The 22583-nt window shown below is 40.0% G+C and overlaps 1 protein-coding gene across 1 annotated transcript; it reads right to left on the reverse strand.

The window, feature by feature from the left end:
* Nucleotides 1–6076: 6076 nt before the first annotated feature.
* Nucleotides 6077–12158, reverse strand: LOC136437016 (NXPE family member 4-like). The gene is made up of 5 exons (XM_066431439.1): nt 11520–12158; nt 10925–10993; nt 10034–10662; nt 7796–7860; nt 6077–7519 (listed from the first exon to the last, which is right to left on the reverse strand). Exons 1-5 carry the CDS (start codon nt 11634–11636, stop codon nt 6729–6731), a joined length of 1671 nt encoding a protein of 556 aa, XP_066287536.1. The 5' UTR covers nt 11637–12158; the 3' UTR covers nt 6077–6728.
* Nucleotides 12159–22583: the final 10425 nt, after the last annotated feature.

Here is a 22583-nt window from a genome sequence, read left to right on the forward strand (position 1 = left end):
GGGGGGGTTGGGGGGTAGGGCTGTTGATGCAGATATAGAGTGATATATTAATCATAAAGATGTAATTAAACTGAAAAGTTCTGAAATGATTCAACTCACTATTTCTTTCTATCAGCCACCTTATATCTGCACGATTGCCTGTCCTCAATCGCTGTGTTGTTCGAGGCGTTTGCAAATTATAGTTCATCACCTTCAATTACCTTTGATATAGTTTGATACAGCTTTTTATTACCGCGTATTCAGATAAAGGCACAAAATGCCCTTTTAATGGCAGATTGTTTCCCTTAATGATTACAACAAGACTGCCATAGGATTTGACGATGTGCAAATAGAATATATGCTGTTTAGTATCATTTATTTAGCCAATGGCACACAATGTCCTTCTAATGACAGATTGGTTCCCTTAATGTTTACAACAAGTCTGACATAGGAGTTGACGATGTGCTAATATGTTATAGTTTTATCGCTTTGTATAACCAATTGCTTTGTATAATCTACAAACAAGAACCTCATGTCTTTGAAACAGAATCATCGTGTATCTTAAAGACAAGTTGTTACTCCACCACAGCTGTCTTAAAACATTTGTGAAATCTGTATCAAAGCATAGATGCTTTTTTGTGGCAATTTGACTAAGTTTCAGCAAGTATATATTATCCATAGGTAACGTTAAGTGAGAGTTAAACCCCGGTCTGTACGATTGAAAGCCTAACAACACAAAAGTAAAGAATGTAAAGTTTGTAGTACAAACTTTGTACCATCTAAAGACCTAAGGTAAAGCATATTATCTGGTTCTTACCTTAGAGTTAAGACCTGTATAGAATACTTGATGAACTATGTTTTAATACAGGTAACATAAAAAGACACCGCATTGTTTTTCTTTTGTTGCTGGTAAAACTTTCATCTGTACATCAATGATGTCAGAAGATTTGTAAGATCATATTTTTCCAAGATGAATGGATGATGATTATGTTGAAGAACTTGTAATGCGTAAAGAACTTGAGATATAGAATCTATGCTAACTGATCAAATGAGTTCATTATGATACAATCATCTATAGGTTTTAACGAGCAACGCACTAAGTTGGGAAAATGTGATTATAGTAGCGATCATGCGAAGGAAAAACCTCTAAAGCAGTTAATTTCTGGTTGAGTTACATCTGGTTAGTTCCAATGTCAAGAAGAAAAAACAATTGAAACTACTGTTAATATAAAGTCTCTAAATTTAAGCAGGTACCAACACTGCTATATCTGCTGTCTGTCATTGTGACTGGCGATGTTAAGGAAGTTAAACATTTATTCTTGTTCTTTTTCATTTATTCTAATAAAGCTTGAATAGTTGCAATTGAATAGCATCTGTGTTTTTTAAAGTTGTTTGCCAGTGTAACAGCGTGTATGTGTGCTTATATTAGCATGAGACATATAAAGGTCTAAACGGCGCATGGCTACTAAATATACAGGAAAAGTCATAACCAACCAAAAAGGCTGTCTCAGTAGTTATGGAAGGATTGGAGGCCGACAACATTCTCACCGATGCCTCAATTATGTAACATTATATTTTGTTCTCATAATATAAACGGTTTTGTGCAGCAATGTTTACTAGAACTGCCATTGTTTTGCTTCAGCGGACGACAAAGAGGGAAGCACTTTGCTCAGACAGCACCGACTGTTTCATAAAGGGCGATAAACTATATTTTCCGAACGTCGCGTCGTGTGGCGTAATGGATAGAACATCCGACTGTCAAACAAGGGGACCCGAGTTCGAACCCGGCCTGCCCCCAGACATGTCTGAACATGCGCCCCGACGTTGTGCCCTTGGGAAAGGCACTTAACACGACTTTCCACACTCAAGTGTAAATGAGTACCTAGCTCATCTAGGGTTAGGCACGTTATATGGAGGTCCCGTGTTTTGGGAGAGCGACACCTTGAGCACGTCAAAGAACCCACCACGCCTTTCGAAAAAGAGTAGGGGCATGCCCCGATGTGCGATGGTCCAAACCTTATAGTCTGGTCTGGATTGACATATTGAAAAGGTAATAGTTTACCTGTTATGTCAATCCTTCCACAAATGTGGTAAATCTGAATAAATGAATAAATGTGAGTCTGTTTTTAGCAATGTCGCTATTTGGTAGCGCATTTCACAAAAGATGATAAATGCCACAAAAAAACGAAAAACAAACGTTGACATTTGTCAATATACGTTTTTGTGTGTGACAGCGTTAGGAACAACTTCGAGTAGTTATGCTTGTTTGAGTAATCATCATACGTGTTGCTGCTTGAGTATGAGTGTACCAGTGTTCATGTGGTAATAAAAAGTGTAAAGCACTTAGGAAAGGTCGTTTGCTTGTGCGTAAACAACTGGACAGATGAAAGAAAGAAACTCACTGGCACACACACAAAAAACATTCGTGGTTCGTAAATTTTATATCAACTGCTGTAGCAATAGCCTCCATCTTCATGGATCGAAAGCGTCACCTAGCAATGTTAACTATAATTGCAGTTGTTCACAGGAAATGTTGCAATTTTGAAAGTGAGAGTTACAGGTAAGGGTTTTGGCTATTTTCTTTTGAAAGATTTCACCCATGTTTGGAGTGTCCAGCACACTCTAGAATAAGTTCAGTTTGGAACGGATTTGTTTTAGTACACTATCGTTTGTCCCCTGCGGTATTCATTTCGGAACTAACTCATGAAACCACACTCCCTTAGGGCCTTTTTGCTGCTTCGTATAGATCAGTGTCTTATATCAAAGTCGTTTTATACCCTTCATAGCCGGCTTTCTGGGCTTTTTTTGTTGCTTTTATTGATAACTTATTTTTGTACTGGGCCGTTTGTGCGGCCAGCCCGTAACCATTAGGCGCACTGGGAAAATGCTAATTGGGACTTAATTTGCATTACTAATAAGGAAAATCTACATTTGCAGTGTTTAACATTTTAACACTCAAATACATGTAACATATTTTTTCTCTGTTGTCCTTTTAACGGCCACAAGTGGTTGTGTTTTTTCGACGCAGGCTTATTTCGTCAACTTATTAACCTTATAAGCAATGTGTCTGGCAATGATAAACTGCATCTTGGACTCAGATGATCGCCGTCGATACGTACCCTCTTTCTTTAATTTCAAATAATAGCTACTCAATCAAACTTTCAACATCGAAGACTCAGGGCGCTTCTAGCTCTGGATTACTGATAAACATGTCCGCCAAATAGACATAGAAGTCAAAGCATGCACTCCAGTCCCTGTACTTATATCATATATAATCGGTTCAGTAATCGGTTTAGTGTCATGTTTCCACCAAAAAGGCAAGATTTTCAAAATCCGGGACTGAATGCGAAATTGCGAATTTTGTTTCATCCCGAAGTAAAAAAAAATAAAAAAAATAAAAATAATCTAGGATGGGGCTTTAGACCATTCTATGTTATCTTATTGAGTGTCTTAATCCTGTACTTTAAATACATTGTGCTTTTGTTTGCGTGTCCATGTTTGTGTGTGTGTGTGTGTGTGTGTGTGTGTGTGTGTGTGTGTGTGTGTGTGTGTGTGTGTGTGTGAGTGTTTGTGTGGTTGTGTGTGTGTAAGGCATACGGCATACTGCTCGAGATAAGCAAGCACAATTTTGTGCACAATTTTAAGGCATTTTAATTACACCAAAACACGAATCCTGACAGTGCCGAGATCCGACTATTAAACAAACATTCTTACAGAAGAGCGCATTAAAGGGGAAGACCTAGAAACCCCTCCCTGTCAAAATATACCCTGCTACGAGACAGGAAGGACATATGTTGACCTATCTAGCTATAACGTGCCACTACAAAGACTGAATGTACAAAGGAACGAAGGAATAGTCTATGGGATTTTAAGAGGAGGTCTGGAAAATAAGAATCGTAGGTCACCCTTCATAAATTCAGACCAGTACCATAAAATGATCGATTTTTTTGTTTGATTCACGATCATATCTATAAAAACTAGAGTTCCACGAACACATTATCTTCGCCAAATAATCAAGGCGCATTGTGGAGAGTGATTAATATTTACATGCTTATCACCCCCTGCAAACTTGATCATACACCATACCGTTTGAAAGTTATGATGGGGGGGGGATGAGTCCAGTCTAGATAGGGATAAAAATCATTTGGTGGTACAGGACTAGTATATGTGTATAGTGTGCTGATATATGATATAACTAGTCATCAAACAAATTGAAAGTTATAATTAAATGGTACAGTCAAAATATATGAATAGAATAAATCTTTATTCCATATCATACACAATTTGCAAGACATAGTACATGTTACTTTTCCATACGGTGCTAGGTAATACCTAGCAGTGGTGCAGTTTTGGTGCAGTGTACTCTCTGAGCAGAGGAGTGGGTCCGGCTGGTTATCACATGTTTTTAGGTGTTTTGTAAGGCTTTCTATTTTGTTCCCTTTCCGTTATGTCTCAACCCGTGTGTTGGACAAAAAATGCCGAAACTGAACACTTTAAAAACCAACCGGACCCACACATCTGCTTGAATTGTGGTGAGACTGCCCCATTTGTTTATTTATGTACCCCATCTGTTTATTTATGCTTCTAGGCAAGGCCTTCTGCTGGCCCGTTTCGGGAACCCTGTCACGTGCCCCATTATGGAATGTAATGGATTTACAATTATCCTTACTAATTATGCAGATTAGCCCCTGTTTTCTATAATTAGACATCGATGGTGCAAAGCACCATCTGGGCTCTCTACATACAAAACTTCACGACAATCTCTTCACCCCTTCTCAAGTAATACGTGTCCGAATGTCAAAACAAAAACACACACTGCAGTTCTGAACAAGCCGCTAGGGGGCCCAAACTTACAGAATTTACTTCTTGTGGCATGAACTATCTACCACACAAATATCATGACCATAGCACTTTCAGAAAATATGCCAGTAAATTTTGAAGCTCCGCTGCAGAACCTTAGGTACTCGCTAGAAGGCCGATTATCGAACTTGACCTTCCTTTCCGTAAACCCTACCCATCCACTAAATATCATACAGATCCATCCACAGCTTCTTGAGTTATGTTGTCCACAAGAAAATACACATCCACACAAAGCCCGCTGCAGTACCGACGAAAAATGCCAGGAAAACCATTTTTGAACTTGATGTCTGTTTCTACAACATCTACACACCTGCAAAAAATCATGAAGATCCATCAACGTTTCCGTCACTTTTTTTGCCTACATACAAACGCACGAAAATCAAAAGTCCGCTGCAGTACTGTTGAAAAACGCATGGTAAACCATTTTTAAACTTGACCTTCCTTTGCACAACCACTACATACCTACCAAAAGTCATAAAGATTCATCAAAGGTTTCTTGAGTTATGCTCTTGACATACATACAGACCCACCAAACAGCTGGCTCAACCGAAAACATAATCTACCCCGAGTACTATAGTACTCGGCGAAGATAATAATTGAAAGACAAAGCTTGACAAATTTTGCTTTTCTTTTTTACCTGCGCCTGTGATGCTTTTGGTTAGGCTCAACTGGTGGAGGGGGCGTACTTAATGGTTCACAGAGTTCGGCAAAATGAGGAATATGTTTGCCAATGTCGAGAGGGATGTAGGTTAAAAGGCTGTAAATGGGGTTTTCACTTACAATATTTGAATAATGTAAGTAATTACTCTGTATAATCAAGCGGCGTCACCCCATGAAACAACAAAAATTACGATACAAATACAATTAACCAAGGGGTCAGAATTATGTCTCTTTCTTCCCCTTAATTATGTAAGCAAATGTCTTATTTTGAGGGAGAAATCATAATGATAATAATAATATCAACTTTATTGCAAGTTCATGCCCGAAGGCTAATTGCAGACAAACAAGTACATGAAAATATAGAAATCAAAAATAGTTATCTAGACTACTGTGAAAGTTCTAAGTTAACTAACTTAAAGGTTAACTATGGTTGTGGTTGGGTTTGACTTCTTTTTTGAAGGCAGTGGAAATTGAAGAGACCCACGTTTTGTATCGTAAGTGGGTTTGTTGATTTTAGTAGTGATATGGATTTTTGTAAGCTATTCAAATAGTGAAAGCTAGGGGAATTAACGGAAGCTGTTATAATGATATCCTTTATTGTACATTCATGCCCTATCACGGGCTAAGTACAGGCAACCAGATACAAAATACATGGTTACGTTCATATAATATATGTTGCTCTATCCCATATGATTGTGTTTAATCAAACTCATTTGTATGCACTTATTCGTTTGTATGTATGTATGTATGTATGTATGTAGTAGACCTTACGAAAGTCGCTGTGCTTAATTTTGTTGTGTCAATAAAGATCTCATTTATTTATATTGACGCTGACAGAATTTCTAATACTAATCTATAACAGTGGTTCTAAAACCACTCTACTCTACTATCATATCTGTATGGAACTACAGGCAGATATTTTTGGAGAAAAAGATCAAAGAGTGCTGCCATTTCCCATAAACGACGTGTCGCCATATTTTTTCAAACAACACTACTAACAATTACTCATATTTCACGATTCCACCACCATTTTTGAAAAAAATGACTCTATGGCAGCTAATCAACGCGAAAATAAGGCTACGATATGCTCGGAAATTAGAGAAAAGTTATCTCAAACATGGATGCATGTATTCCATGACCAACGTATGTCCATCGTAGAGAGTGCTGTTGTAGACATCTTCATACGGCAATAATGGCAAATATCGACGTCTTGCCATATTCTGGAATATCTACCCTTCGATATTTGTAATCATCCACGGGCATATGTAAGACATGAGGATGTTCAATTCGTTGTCTACTACATGCACATTAGGATGTAGGTCCTGAGCATACCACTGGCTCACGGTCATATCCCACACGTCCAAGATGGCGACGTTCAAATCTCCCAGAATGCCCCTCATTTCCTGGTTCAACTGGTCTGCCAGCCAGTCTGACGCCTGTATGACTTCCCTGTAGTGGCGATGGTGCCGTGTGTTGCACGTCTTCACGATTACTGTGGTTTCCGGATATTTCTTGTGAAGCTCCTTTATCGCGGACCTTACTTCGTGCATGCGGGAGCGGTAGACATGTGTGGGTTCGGCTGTGAAGTGTGCGCACAAACTCAACACAAGCACCACATTTGCACCACCTACCATCTTCTTGATGTCTACAGAAACACCGGCCTCACTCAAGTTTCTAAATGGCGACCATGGACCTTGGATAGGAGCAGTGTGGAAGATGAATGTGGCCTGAATTCTACTTTTGTAGTTAGCGTAGTGTCTAAAATATAATCTGGCTCGTTTATCTCCTCCTTCCTGAAATACTTTTAATCCTCCTAGGCGATCAATCCATTGCCGACAAGTAGAGTCACCTCTGAAGTGAATTTTATGGTTAGCTAAACATTTAGCGATATCAAGGGGGCTGAATTGTCGAACTTGACAAGAAAGTGAATGCCATGTGTTTCGGAACCAGAACCCCCGAGATCCTGAATGCGGCACACCTGGTTGACAAAACGGTAGAGGTCGGGTCACAGTTGCGTTTTCTGTTGGAAAAAAATGAACAATAGAAATAACGTCAGCCTTTCCATATATTTTTTTTTCTTTGGCGCAAACAGTATGTTTCTCATTTCTGTTATTTCGAATCGTCTTCTTTTAGTTTGAAATTGACTTTGTCATTCTACGAGATTGGTGTCCGTTTTCCTTTTTTGTTGCAATTTACGGCATATACTTGTACTTGTACTCTCTTCTGCTGATTTCTTTATGTATCGGTTGTATTGCTAAAAACAATAATCAAATTGTGAAAAAATGGAAAAGCTCACCGTCAACGTTGAAGACTTCTATTGCTCCTTTCGTAACAGGGGGTAAATTGCTCCGAAAGAAAGGGCTGTGGAGATCAATAGATTCAAAACATCTGAGATGTACATTGTGTCATAGTGGTAAATGTAAATGGTAAGGTAGAGATATCGATTTGACTAATTCATCGATTCTACCAATAGAGATCGCGGTCGAACTCTCTGCTGGTATTGCAACACTTAATCGTGATCTCTACACTCTGTAAGAATCGGCGATTCCGGTAGTTTTTTTTTTTCTAAATTTTATAGTTCAGGGGAATCAATTTGGACGGAGACACAAATGGTCATATCTACTAGTCTAGTGGTCGATACAGGATAGATCACGTTGAAAGTCTCTACTGACTACAATCGTAATATGTGCCTGTAGCAATGCAGATTCCGCGAGATGGAAAATCCTTATTCAACAGATCCGGGCCTTAGAAATAATAAAACCCAAAATGCTTTGTGAACGGTTGCAAGTCATAATAAAAAGATAAAATTGATGATGGAATAATAAATTTCTTTGTCTACAGAGTCTACCGTTCGACAACCGCCTGTCATCTTCTTCAGGGCAATTTTGACTTGTTCACTTTACATTGCAGTCACTCACGTTAAGTATTGTCACATACATAGATATCGTTTAGCAGGTCTAGTTGTGGACAATAATGAGGAGTATATAGACTTCGTCATGTTTGTTACCGAATTTTTAAGAAATAACAGACAATGTTCTCGCTATGTTGCGTAGCAATGTCTATGAATGTGACAATGGCTGTATACTTTAGGTTTGGGACCGCATATTTAGATAGATAAGGACATAGGGATACTATCTACATCTACGCAATACTCAGCAAAGCCCCGCGAGGGACATAACGCCAAGGGGTGAAATGTCAGGGTCACGCACAGCTGCGGAGGGTGGTGGTGGTGATGGTGGTGAAAACGAAAAATCCGAAGAAAAAAAGATAAACATAACTGGTGCAACAATAAATGCATAAATATGTGTTTAAGAAGTGGTGCTATGTACAAGTTGCCGCACTGATGTATACTGATCTTGGTCAGATAGAATGAAGTGATAAACTAAACAATCAACTGCAAAAAGCCTCAAATGTGATGTTATGTCCTTATTGATGTCACTAATATAGATAAGAAATAACAAGGGCCCTAGGACAGTACCCGGCGGGACTCCTGACTTGACCTTAACGGGGTTGGATTTCTTTCCGTCGACCACTACTTGTTGGTGCCGGTCCAACAGCCAGTTCTTTACCCAGACCATAGTTTCCCCCCTTATTCCGTAGTACTCTAGTTTGTGAATGAGCCTGTTGGTTGGTACACTGTCAAATGCTTTTGAAAAATCCCAGGTCGAACCATGAGGCTAAGTCGTGCAAGGTCATTATCAGCTGGTGCTCACAAAAATGCTTGGCCCTGAATCCATGTTGAGTGGGGAGTAGAATGTGGTGGGTTTTTAAATGTTTTATAGTGGCCGAGAATAAAATGTGTTCTAGCAGTTTACAGCAAACGCAGGTGAGGGAGACAGGCCGGTAATTTGACGGGGCACTCCTATCCCCCTTTTTTGAATATGGGGTTGATAAAGGCGTTCCTCCAGTCCGCCGGGACTTGTCCACTCTCCAATGATTGATTGAAGATGATGTGTAGAATGGGGCTGATGTCAGCCGCGTAGTCCCTTAGGATCCTACAGGGCACCAAATCAGGGCCGGAGGCTTTAGCAGGGCTGATACCTTGCAGGAGTTTTTGTACTCCTGCTAGTGTGACCTCTACTCGGGGCGTGTACATGTCCGGGTAGGGACTAGTTCCCAGGTCTGGTACAGTGGTGAGGTCCTCAACTGTGAAGACGGAATCATGCTGCCTGCTGAGGATTTCTGCCTTCCCCTGCCCATCAACAACAAGTTCGCCATGGTCCTACAGGGGGGCCACCCCAGAGGCAGTCTGCTTCCTGCTCTTCACGTACTGCCAAAACTTCTTGGGGTTCTCTAGCGCCTCGTCAAGAATTTCCTTAAGGTAGTCATTGTGTGCCCTTTTAAGTTTTTGTTTGGATAGTCTACGTATGGTTTTAAAATTCCACCAGTCCTGTTGTATTTTTAATCAATCTGTCTACCAAAAATGAAGCCTAAAAATACTGAAAATGTGAGAAAAATTTGAGAATATTTACGGAGCCCCAAACCACCACCACCACCGCCTCGGGCCGTGACCTCTGACTTTATTATGGCATACCTTTCAAAAAGCTTGCGCTCCTCTTGAGAAGTCATAAGTTTAGCCACGGTGTCCAAAGAGGATTTACACTTCGTGATTTTGTCACAGGATGTCTTCTTCGGTTTTTCACAGAACCAAGTTCGGCTCGTGTTCAACGCGGAAAAGTCGCACTGACTTGATAACGAGATAAATTGGTTTGCGAGAAGCGTACATTTCATCTCAACGTCTCGACGTCGTTTTCCTTTGAAGGCACATGTCCACCTCCTCTTGTTTGGAATCTCTCTGAGTTCCCTCAGAAGTTGTACCGCTTCGCTAGGGTGGATGAGTTGAACTTCAGGCGTCACCCTCCCAGGGAAACTGAGAAGAAAACTGACGGTGTACCGACCATTTCCGTGGTCCCGCACCCTACCCGTTGTACTGGCCTTTTGCTTCTTGTCGCGTAAAACTGCTCTAAGGTAGTCACCGCCATACACCTTACGTCGTTTGTTGCCGTCCCTTGCTATAACTTCAAGGACAAGAGTGTCCCCAACGTGATACGTAGGTTTTGAGTTGATGATTTTGACAGAGGTGTGCTTCGGATCAGTAACCCAGTCGAGGTTAATGCTCTGATTCGAAGTGCGCCATGTTCCTAGTGACGTCACAGTGATAACCTGTGAAGAAGAAATTAAAGCAAGTTGCTTTCGCTTAGGTTACCACCGGGACGGTATAAACAAACCGCATTGCCCTATTCAAAAGCGGTCGTGAAAATGTACAAAATTGATAACATTTTTTTTTGCTTTAAGTTATTTGTAGATACAACAACAATAACAATTATAAAAGCTAGTATACTTATCAAATGTTTAATCTTGAATATAGATATCGTCCAAAAACATGTATCACTCAGCGAGCAATAATGGCTATGAAAATTATTACCTTTGCCTTTAGTTTTGGCGCAGAAAAATGTAAGTGACGAGAAGATAAGACCCATCCTGAGCTTCTGACCTAGTAAACAAACAACAGACAGACAAACAACAGTCTTTGTATGCGATGACCACAACTATAATTCAACTACCTCGCACCCTTGACGATTGTACATTTCTAAGTAACAATAAAAAGTAAGCATTTAGTAGCAAAATCTATGTATATCATTCTTGTCTTAGAAATCAGTTAGCCATAAACAGTCATCTGAGGATTGTAATAGGTCTGGTATGGTATGAATACGTGCTGCTCATCTATATGGTATTGTAGCTTTTAAAAATATATCGTTATATTTATCCTGTACTATATTGCTGATGTTGTATTTACCGGTTGCCCTCTTTATAATCGACCAATCAATCAGTCAATCAGCCAATCAATCAATCAATCAATCAACCAATCAACCGATAAATCAACCGCATGAATCAGGGCAGATGCATGGCGGCTGCAGACATCTCCCTCCAGGATGTTCTTACACATGATGTTCATCTCCCTTATAACATTTGTGATAATTTCAAACAATACTATAAGACAGGTAATATAGGTCACCAACCATAAGAGTTGTCAGAAATTCCGCTCCTGTCGTTAGAATAACAGACCCAATCAGCACACGCTTCAGCACCTGCCACCACGTGAGGTTCGCCATTTGCGCATTAGACGTTCCCCTCATGTTGAAGAGTAAAAAACATTTATGAAAAAGTATAAAATTAGCTACAATGTCGGTTATGATAAGTTTTAACCTGAGTACCAGCCTCCGTAGTGACCGCTGGCTCAAAGTTTACTGTTATGCAAAGTTTTAACCTGAGTACCAGCCTCCGTAGTGACCGCTAGCTCAAAGTTTACTACGGAGGCTGGTACTCAGGTTAAAACTTTGCATAACCGACATTGTGATAATTGGGTCTTACCCAAAATTGTAGCCTTGTTCACGGAATGGACTCTCGAAATAGACACGTTTGAGACACGTGACTGCCCAAAAGGGTCGTAATTGAAATTTGAGTCAATTTTTTACAATGTTGATTTTGATTATAGATTAAAACATCGGCACTATAGATATAAGACATCATGGCGTCCGGAGAAGAAAGGGCGCGACCACTTAACGTTGGTTAACATAAATTCGCGGGGTATTTAAATTCGCCATTTTTAAGAAACGGTGGATTTTAGGGATATGTGCTAGATGCAAAATCAGTTATAACGCGAGATCAGAGGTCATCGATCTGGGCAGCACTTAGATTTTTTAGTCCTCCAGGTATTTTTTTTAATTGATGAAGTATCACCATAATCTTGTATAATCACCATACTCCTGTATAATCTGCACTTTTCTTATAAAGCAGGAGGGCACCCTACTACACCGACCCTCTGACCTCTCCATCCACCTGTGTTAGTCGTAGTTCTTGTGACACTGTTGGTCTACTTAGTGCCGGGTCACCGATTTAACATTTTTATTGATTGTGCTTGTTGTTGCTATTGATTATTAGCGATACGTAGGATATAGAACATTAGGCAGTGAGATATTGTACCTACCATTGATATGTAAATTTCCTCCTGTAAAATGGCCATGTTACAACTTGCACCCTCTATTGTACTTTCTATTGTAATAATGGCTTTATCATCTGATCTCAAAGTGATCTACCTTAATGCTAGAAGTGTCAAATCTGTGAACCATTGCAGAAACAAATTGCTACAACTGGAGAACTTGATCCATCTTGAATCTCCAGACCTTTCAGCAATCACAGAAACATGGTTAACTCCTGACATTCACGATCAAGAGGTCATTCCATCTGAATTTGTCACCTATCGTAAGGACCGACATGCTACTCACAACGATAATGCAGGTGGGGGAGTCCTACTAGCTGTTAGATCATCAGTATGCAGTAGGCGCAGACCGGACCTGGAACCTCAAGACGAAATCCTCGTTTGTGAACTCCACCCCCCTACCTTGGGGAAGTTCGCCATAGTTCTTTGTTACAGACCTCCTTCTGGTGACCTGGCACCATTTACACGCAGCATGTTCTCTGTCTTAGAGAGTGTACACAAAGAATACAGCATGTGATGCGTACTTGGTGACTTTAACCTGCCTCGTATCAACTGGTCCAGCTGTGTTGTGACAAACGAGGGTAAGGAAGCTGACTTTTGTAACCTGATCAACAATCACTTCCTCCAACAACTAAACCAAGTGCCCTCAATTTCGTGTCGGAACTTACTTGACCTCGTGTTCACAGATTTTCCTGATAGTTTTTCCAAGATCAGTGAGCTACCCGCGGCCTTTGACACTGACCATACAGTGTTGGAGTTCACTCTTCATTGTCGCCTTCAACACAAGCGCGCCCTATCTCGGAAAGTGTACAACTTTAAGCGAGCAGACTGGGGTGGCCTCAATGCACACCTAGAGTCGTTGGGTTTATCTGAGTCTGTCACTAACTGCACCGATATCGATTCTGCATGGGAGGCGTGGTCTTCTGCTGTGCAATCTGCTGTTGACGAGTTTGTGCCATGTCGCAAACTTAAGTCTTCTACCACTCCTCCCTGGATAGATAGTGAAGTGCGAAATCTCCAGAACAAGAAGCGGACCGCTTGGAAAAGAGCAAAGCGTACTGACGCCCCCTCTCACTGGGCGAAATTTCGTAAGTTACGTAACAGGCTGAAAAATATATAGTCAGCTAAGTACAACAAGTTTCTGGCTAGCCTGTCGTCCACCCTTCACGAGTCACCAAAGAGATTTTGGGCTTTTGTACGAGCTAAGTCTAAATCTAAGTCGTTACCAAGTGTAGTTAACCTCAATGACTCTGTCGCGCAGTCCGCACTTGACAAGGCAAACTTATTCAATGAGTACTTTTACTCCACCTTTACACCATCAGACTCTATGGTTAATAAGCCTGCCATTGATGTTAAAGTTGTGGGCAGCTTGTGCAATCTATCGTTTACTGTCGAATCTGTTACTTATGTGCTTACCAACTGCAACACTAGCAAGGCTGTAGGCCCAGATAACATCTCTGCACATGTATTGAAGAGTTGTGCGGGAACTCTTGCACCGTCCTTAACTCTGCTATTCAACAAGTCAATATCTCTCGGTCAGGTCCCTGGTAAGTGGAAGGATGCTTATGTGTCACCTGTCCACAAAAAAGGCGACAAGGAGAATGTGGCCAACTATAGGCCAGTCTCTCTGTTGTCTTTGGTAAGTAAACTCATGGAACGATGCTTGTACAATACTGTATTTCCTATATTACGAGGGTCAATTCATGATTTCCAACATGGGTTCACTCCTGGCCGCTCCACTACCACTCAACTTCTGGAAACATACCACCAAGTAGGGTCCATACTCGACAGAGGGGGGCAAGTCGACATGTTATTCCTCGACGTTGCCAAGGCATTTGATCCTGTCTCCCATGCTCTTTTGATACATAAACTTAAGATGTATGGTTTCAGCGGCAATGTCTTGGCATGGTTTGACTCATATTTGACCAATCGTTGACAACGGGTGGTGGTGGAGGGATGCTGCTCTGAATGGCTTCCTGTTACATCAGGAGTCCCTAAGGGCTCGATCCTTGGGCCATTACTCTTTCTTTTATATATCAATGACCTACCTTGTATAGTGGAACACTCTTCTGTTGCTCTTTTTGCAGACGACTCTAAATGTTTTAGGGAAGTCTGCAACCTGAGTGACTGTATGAAATTACAAGATGATGTCACAGCTATGAATAATTCGAGTCTCAGATGGAAGATGTCGTTTCATCCTTCCAAATGCAAGTTGTTGCGTTTGACTCGTTCTAAGAGACCAATCCTGTACGCATATTACATATCCAATACTGTTGTGTCCTCTGTTGATAGCATGAACGACCTTGGGGTCATTGTGCAGCCAGACTTACACTGGGATTGTAAAGATGGTAGCCAAGGCAAATTCCATGTCTGGCTTCATTAAGCGCACTGTTGGTTTTAACGCTAACACCGATGTTTGTAGAGCCCTATATACCACCTTAGTCAGAAGCAATCTAGAATATTGCACTCCCTTATGGTCTCCGCATTCTCGGAAACTAATGTCTTTAGTTGAGGATGTACAACGCCGGGCAACCAAATTCATCCTAGGACCCCAGGCTAGCCACCTCACCTACAAAGAAAGACTAACAGCATTGCGACTACTACCACTTACGTTTAGGCGTGAGGTTTGTGACGTTATGATATTTGTGAAGTCAAGGTCAGTTGTGGGAAAGTACGTTTCGTTTCCCTCTAGACCCACAAGGAGTCTAAGATCTTACATGCCTACTCCTTTCAGGTCTAAGACCTCGGTGCACAGTCACTCCTACATTCCTAGGCTTATTACCACCTGGAATAAGTTAAGTCCAGACCTTCGGCGTATTGGTGAGGGAGTAGCTCTCTCATCAGTCATTATGTCATTTAAACATAAACTCCTTAAGGACACCTACAGCAGATTTAACACCTTTTACGATCCTAATCTGCCGTGTACCTGGACCACTTCATGTGGGTGTGGCTCGTGCGTTGCCTTTAGACCGCACTAGATTCATCATGACACTTTTATTGTATATATTGTATTTATTCAGTGTATATTATTAGTTCCATGTTTGTTTGTATGATGATGTAATTTCATGATTTTTCTTTCAGAATTTGTATAAATATTTGAATGTATTGTATTGTTTGGGAGGGCAACTTGTAAAGGTGCGCAAGCACCTGTTTTGCCCTCCCTTTCACTTTGTGATGAATCAAAATAAATAAATAAACGCCAGCAGTCCAAACCGGATAGACTAAGGTATTCAGAAAACTGACTGAAAAGCTTCGATAACCATGCATTAGAAGTTGGCGATGTCAAAAACTCTCCGTCCCTTATTGACAGAGTCTGGGGGCTTCGTGGGAGAATCACACTACACGTTGTTCGCTGGTTTATCAGACAAATGTCACATCCGCTTCCTGCTTACACAATTATTTACAAGACAACTTCTTACAATCTCTTTTGCCAACCTGCAACTGGATTCTAAGTGTGATCAATTATCAAAACTCCTCTTTGTTGCTACAACCTACGGCACATGTATTTTCCCACCGCCATATTACTACCCATAATCCTGTTGTCAAGCAGACGACAAAGGTGAGTGAGGAACACGTTTTTGTCTAAATGTTGTGTGTGATAGTGGACTGAGGACGATATTTTCCTCAAAGTTTGCTCCTAACACAACAAAGACCACATGGGCATAGAAGTACTACCATTGCTACGGCATCCAGCTAACTTCCCATGAATAATGTACACGTTGCCATGATGGTGGATGTCGACTTTAAGTGACGTTCTACCGACTCAACAAACGGGATGTTACCGAAGGCCTGATGTGTGTGGTACGACCGTTTTGTCGTGTATTTATATTCTTTGGTCAAGTTTATATGATTTTGACACTCTCTTCAAGTCAAGATGGGCACAACAGGTGCTGTATAAAAGCTAATTAGCGGCATATATTAATGACGTGCGGCGGACGGTAGTTTCAAGTTGAAATATTATGGTGTCAGCACGACTAGAGAGAAAATCTAGCATATATAGCATGAGTGCAAAGGTAATACATGATACTGACAGAATAACAGAAAAAAATGATGGTTTATTGTCCTGCCAGATTGATTTCAATCAACCATTATCGGAAAAAAGGCGAATTTATGTTAACCAATGTTACAATAAGCCCTTGTGTCCGGCGTAATCCAATGGACGATTACACCAGTCTTGTTGAAGAACTAAGAACTTGCTGGTGAAAATGAACGACCATTCACTACCAGAGAGAACTCTGGCACCCTAGACGGAACACTGAACAGTTACAATAAATGCCAGTAAAGCATGTAGCCCTATGGGGAAGTGAAGAAAAAGAAGACGTTATTATCTCAGGAATCAAAACATCAGACTACAAAAACTCACCCTCAAATACTAACCAGTAATAAGTTAACTTTCATCAGATTCATTCCTGACAAATTCCATATAGCTATTCTCCAGATATACCTCCCTAATCAGAGCCATTGGCTAGGTCCTACAGGCTTCAGACACCCAGTTGAAGACCATCCCACTAAATCAGGGTGAGTGCCAAAACTCACAAGGTAAAAAAATACCATTCATTTAAACTTATTCAGCAAATACAGAGTCTATCTCACCACAGCCACTCCTATACTGTCCAGATTTCACAATTTTCAATGGTTTAAAGCATGGTTTTTACTTGACGGTCTCTCACCGTGGGGTCTAGACGCAGGCGCTAACTGTTTAGTCTCCCATAGAAGGAGCGCAGAGGGCCAGAGAGCTATTGTAGATATACCCGTAAAGAGAAGAAGGCCGAATCGCCCTCGTCCTCCACGGTGCCCCGAGAAGACGACCTTATGGAACATACATTAACAACCCGGTCGTAATACAAGGTACTGTTGACGTCCCCACCAAGTGATTGATTTTGATTTATTCGGACATATTAAAATCAGTTTGTAGTACATAATAGAAAAGAATAAAACAAAAAAACACGATGCCTTCCATAAGGTCTTCTCCCATCTAAATTAACAAAAAAATAACATAAATCTAACAATGCATTTATAGCGGTGAGTGATAACAATAACAATATGACAACAAATCGTCAAACTAGATGGAAGACAACCCGTACGTAGATTCTTCCACATTAGTGCAGGAGCCAATGCCCGAAAAAAATGATTTTGTTCAACCCATCCTACAGGCCATTATTATATGGATGACATCCGCGAATTCCAAATTCAAAGAAGTTTTGAAGAAAAAAATTAAGAATCTATATTTAGGTTTTCTACACTATGTGTGGTTTGTTCATCCTCCGTAACAACTTAAATTTCATAAGAATGCAATTTTTTGCCTAATATTTTTTCGCACGCTTTTTTTTCCTTATATGCTGGTTAATTTTAGCCATAATATATACCATAGCATGAAAATGAAATCATAAAACATAGGTTCATGACATCTACCAGAGCGATGACTCACATATCTTAAGAACACAAGTGAGGTGAAACTAGAGTGATACATTTCAGATAGAATATTAATGCATAAATAGCGCATGTGAACGGAAAGGTTATAGCATGTACAGGTGACCTAACTTTACTTCCACAACACTGTACATGTCCATGACTGAAAAGAGACTACAAGGGTTCTTGAATGAAGACAAGGAAATGTCCATTCGCGTAAGGCCAACAGAAAGATCAACGAGGCAGTCCACATCCAGTTGGAACGTGCTGGGATGAACCATACAGAAGGTTGGGAGCTGCCCAAGTCCTACTTACCCCTGCTCCGCAAGGATGCGGGGGAGGCAGGACGATCTTCACGAGCCACGTCCTAGTCTAGCGAGACTAGGTCACTCCGTGATCAAGATGTACAGTAGACATAGAAAATTTGGAGGTGCGTATCTCGTCACCTTTTCTAAGTCACTGATTACCTTCGCCGGGAATGTATGCCTTCGCGGTAAGGTTATGTTATCGGTTACGCCAGCTGTAAAGTGGGTCCGTATGTATGTCGAGATCATAAGTCGAGAGAACTTTGACGGATCTTGCTGATTTTTCGTAGGTAAGTGGCGGTTGTAGAAACGAAGGTCAAGTTCGAAAATGGTTAACCTGGCGTTTTCTTAAAGTGCTCCAGTGGACTTTTTTTTGTTAGTGTGTTTGTATGTAGACAACATAACTCGACGTATTGATGATGGATCTGCATGATTTTTGGTGGGTACGTAGAGATTGTTAAAACGAAGCTCAAGTTCAAAAATGGGTCACCTGGCATTTTCCTGCGGTACTGCAGTGGGCTGTTTATGTATGCGTATTTGTTTGTTGACAGGATAACTTGAGAAGCTGTTGATGGTTGTGCATGATATTTAGTGAACAGGTAGATTTATTAAAGGGGAAGGTCAAGTTCGATGATGAACCTCCTAGCGGGTACTTTGAGTACTGCAGTGTAGCTTCAAAGTTTGAGGTCGAATTTTCTGCAAGTGCTACGGTCATGATTTTTGTGTGGTAGATAGTCCATGCCACATGAAGTAAGTTGTGCACGTTTGGGCCCTCTAGCGGCTTGTTTGGAACTGCAGCGGGTGTTTTTAATTTATTTGTTTTGACCTTTGGACATGAATAACTAGACTTATGGTCAACGGATCGTCTTGATTTATGGTATGTAGATAGCTCGATTAATGATTTGCATCATTGAATATTCATTATGCAAATCAGGAACTAATTTGCATAATTAGCAAGCAAAGTTTATAAATCTGCTGCCTTTCAAAATAGGACTCTCAAACATGTGACATATATAGCTGAAAAAGAGAGAGGTATCGATAGATACCAATAATGCTAATAGCTACCTATTTTGCATAATTAATGAGAAAATACTATTTGAAAATACCACAATAGTAAATGATTGGAATTTCCTTCTTGTATCATTAGGAAGCTAAGTAAAGGTGAACAATATCAGACAAAAATCATGCATGACAAGGCCTCATTAACATAATTTATCAGGAAATGTCTAGAATTCCCTTTCAATTTGCTATTTTTAAGTCTATACATTCAGGTTAAATTGCACTGACAGGTGACCTAGTTTACCGGAGCAGGCTCCTTGTGAGACGTCCCTGGAGGACACATGTGATACTTTACTTGCCTGGTGCAGGGCTCTGTTTTGGGGTCAGGGAGGTCACACGGGCATTTAAACACAGCAGCCTTACGATCTAACGCTCTCCCTGTTGGAAGGTATAGGTTTGATAAAAACTGATTGATATGTCGACTTTGAAAATAAGGGCATAATTAAAGCAAATACATTGCCAAAAAATTGCCTTATTTTCTGTAGTAAAGATAAAAGTTATGATACCAATTAAGCAAAAATTTTTTCTTACAGTGATTATTTTCATAACTCTTGGGAGAACTCGTGTAGGTATAGGTATGGGTTTGTTTTAAACTTTGAAAGAGAATACTAGTAACTCAAGAAGGTGATGACGGATCGTCATGATTTGTAGGGATGTACATAGTTTGAGTGATGATTTACATGATCGTATAAGAATCATGCAAATCAGGATCTGTGATGTGAAAAAGTATACAAACCCTTGCATTCCATTGTAGTCAAACACGTGACATGTAACTGAGAAAGAGAGGAATATTGATAGATATCAATTATGTAAACGAATACCTAATTTGCATAATTTATGACAAAATACTATAATTCTAGAGTGGTAAATGATGGGATATCATTCTTGTGGCGTTTGGGAGATAATCAAATGTGGACGTTATCAGACATAAATCATGATGGCCTCATTTACATAATATATGAGGAAATGCTACAATGGCCCTCTTTTCTAAGATTGTACTTAAATGCTGTGTTTTGTGTAGAGAAAAGGATCACTTGAAATTCATGCAATCGAGGACCTTATTTACAGTGATAAGCATTCACTCGAAAAGGCTAACATCAGTCAGCAAAGGTATGAGGTCGTGGAACTCTAGTTGATGAATATTCTTGTAACTGAATTCATGAACCAAACAAGATTTAAAATGTGTCATTGACATTTGTCCACATTCTTACTTATAAAAATGGCTCGTCTCCACTTAACCAGCTGAAACGATGACCTTGCATTATTGAACAAGGGCATGGGGATTTTCCATTCATGAGAAGATGACGTCATATATTGTCCCCTTTCGAAAATCGATTTTAGCTCATCAATCCACCTTCCACAGGCGGCGGCCATGAGGCCAATGAGGCAAAGTAACAAAAATAATAATTTTCAGCATTAGTTCCCATTTAGGTTTTCTCATTTTTCAAATAGCACTAGGTTGTGTTGAGAAATATATTTACCTTCGCCGAGAAGGTTATGCAGAGGGTAGCGTTTGTCAGTTTGTCTGTTTGTCTCCTTGATGGAGTGCCTTGGTATTTGGTGTGTTGGTAGGTTTTGATGAGACCTAAAAACGTTGAGATTTTGAGCCCCCTAGCGGCTTCTTACGGTACTGCAGCGGAACTTCCTGTTTTGATATCTCGTGTTCTGGACATGCTATGGAACTGATTTTTGAGTGGTAGATAGATCTTTGGACAGAGAGTAAGTGGTGTGGGTTTGGGCCCCCTAGCGGCTTTTTTGGAACTGCAGGAGCAGGTTTTGCGTCTGACTTTGAAAGGGAATAACTCAAGAAGGGATTGATGGATGGTAATGATTTTTGGTAGGTAGATAGCTTGAGTGACGATGTACATGATTAGACACTTCTTATGCAAATCAGTATCTAATTTGCATAATTAATGAGGAAAGTTTATACATCCGCCAAATTCCATGATAGGACTCTGAAATATGTGACATATGTAACTGAGGAAGAGAGAAATATTAATTGATATGAACTATGCAAATGAAGACCTCATTTGCATAATTAATGAGAAAATACCATCACATGATGGCCTTGATGGATGGTCATGATTTTTGGTATGTGGATAGCTTGTGTGATGCTTAGTATGATTGGACGATAATTATGCAAATCAGATTCTAATTTGCATAATTCATGAGGCAACTTTAAAAATCCGCTTTGTTCCATGATATGACAATTCAAATTGTAACTGAGGAAGAGAGGACTGTTGATAGATAGAAAATATGCAAATGTGGTCCTTATTTGCATACTTAATGAGTAACTTCTATTATTCCACACTGGCAAACGACGGCAATTTCATACATTTAATCCTTTTTTGTGGCATCGGGACGTTATGTGAATGTGAACATCATTGAATCAAATTATGCTAATAAGGGCCTCCTTTGCATAATTGATGATACATTTGTTAAGCTCATACTTTGGACATGTTATATTTTAAGACAATCAACTGGTATGATTTATGATTGATGAGAAACACTCCTAATACATCAGTCATAAAGGTTAAAATCATTTGGCGAAGGTATGAGGTCGTTGAACTCTAGTTTCATTATGCGTTTTGACCATACAATATTAAACAAGTCCATCTCAACTTATATTTCTAACATCACAAGGAGACTAGAAGATGACCCTATGAATTATAGTAGTTTTAGAACCATTATTTAAGATTAGTATTAGAAATCCTGTCAGTGTCTTCATATGAACGTCACAATGTATTGTGTAACTATATGCCTGTACTTAGCCCGATAGGGCATGAAATTTACAATAAAGGTTATTATTATCATTAAGATATAATATCCAATTACCAATATTATAACTAGTGTAAGGCAAAGAAAATATGTAGTAGCTTAGAACCACTTGACCGATTTCATAGTACCACCTTCATCCGTCAAAACGTAAAATTTGAGAGATTTGACGAACATGCAGCCAATTCCTCATTGGTTTATTCTCCAATAACCATGTAATCATTTGTTGAACTACTAAATAAATGGTGATTGATAGTAAGAAATGGTCTAATGTTTGCCACTCGTTTTCCTTCCATCTCCACACATGTGGGCCACGATTCACCGTAAGCAGCACACTCTTCGTCATATGTACAATAATAAACATGCAGCATCTTAACCTCAGGCAAACTATATCATAAACTGGTCAACATAAACCTCTTCGCGATCCTCGATTCACGTACTCCAACCGATAAATTTGCAAGTAGGATCCAATAAACTGAACAACAGTTGATAATTTTGTCAAACATTGCCTATATTAAGACAAAACAAGTAAACAG

This window comes from Branchiostoma lanceolatum, chromosome 6 (assembly GCF_035083965.1).
Source record: "Branchiostoma lanceolatum isolate klBraLanc5 chromosome 6, klBraLanc5.hap2, whole genome shotgun sequence".
In the NCBI taxonomy this organism is placed as follows: Eukaryota; Metazoa; Chordata; class Leptocardii; order Amphioxiformes; family Branchiostomatidae; genus Branchiostoma; species Branchiostoma lanceolatum.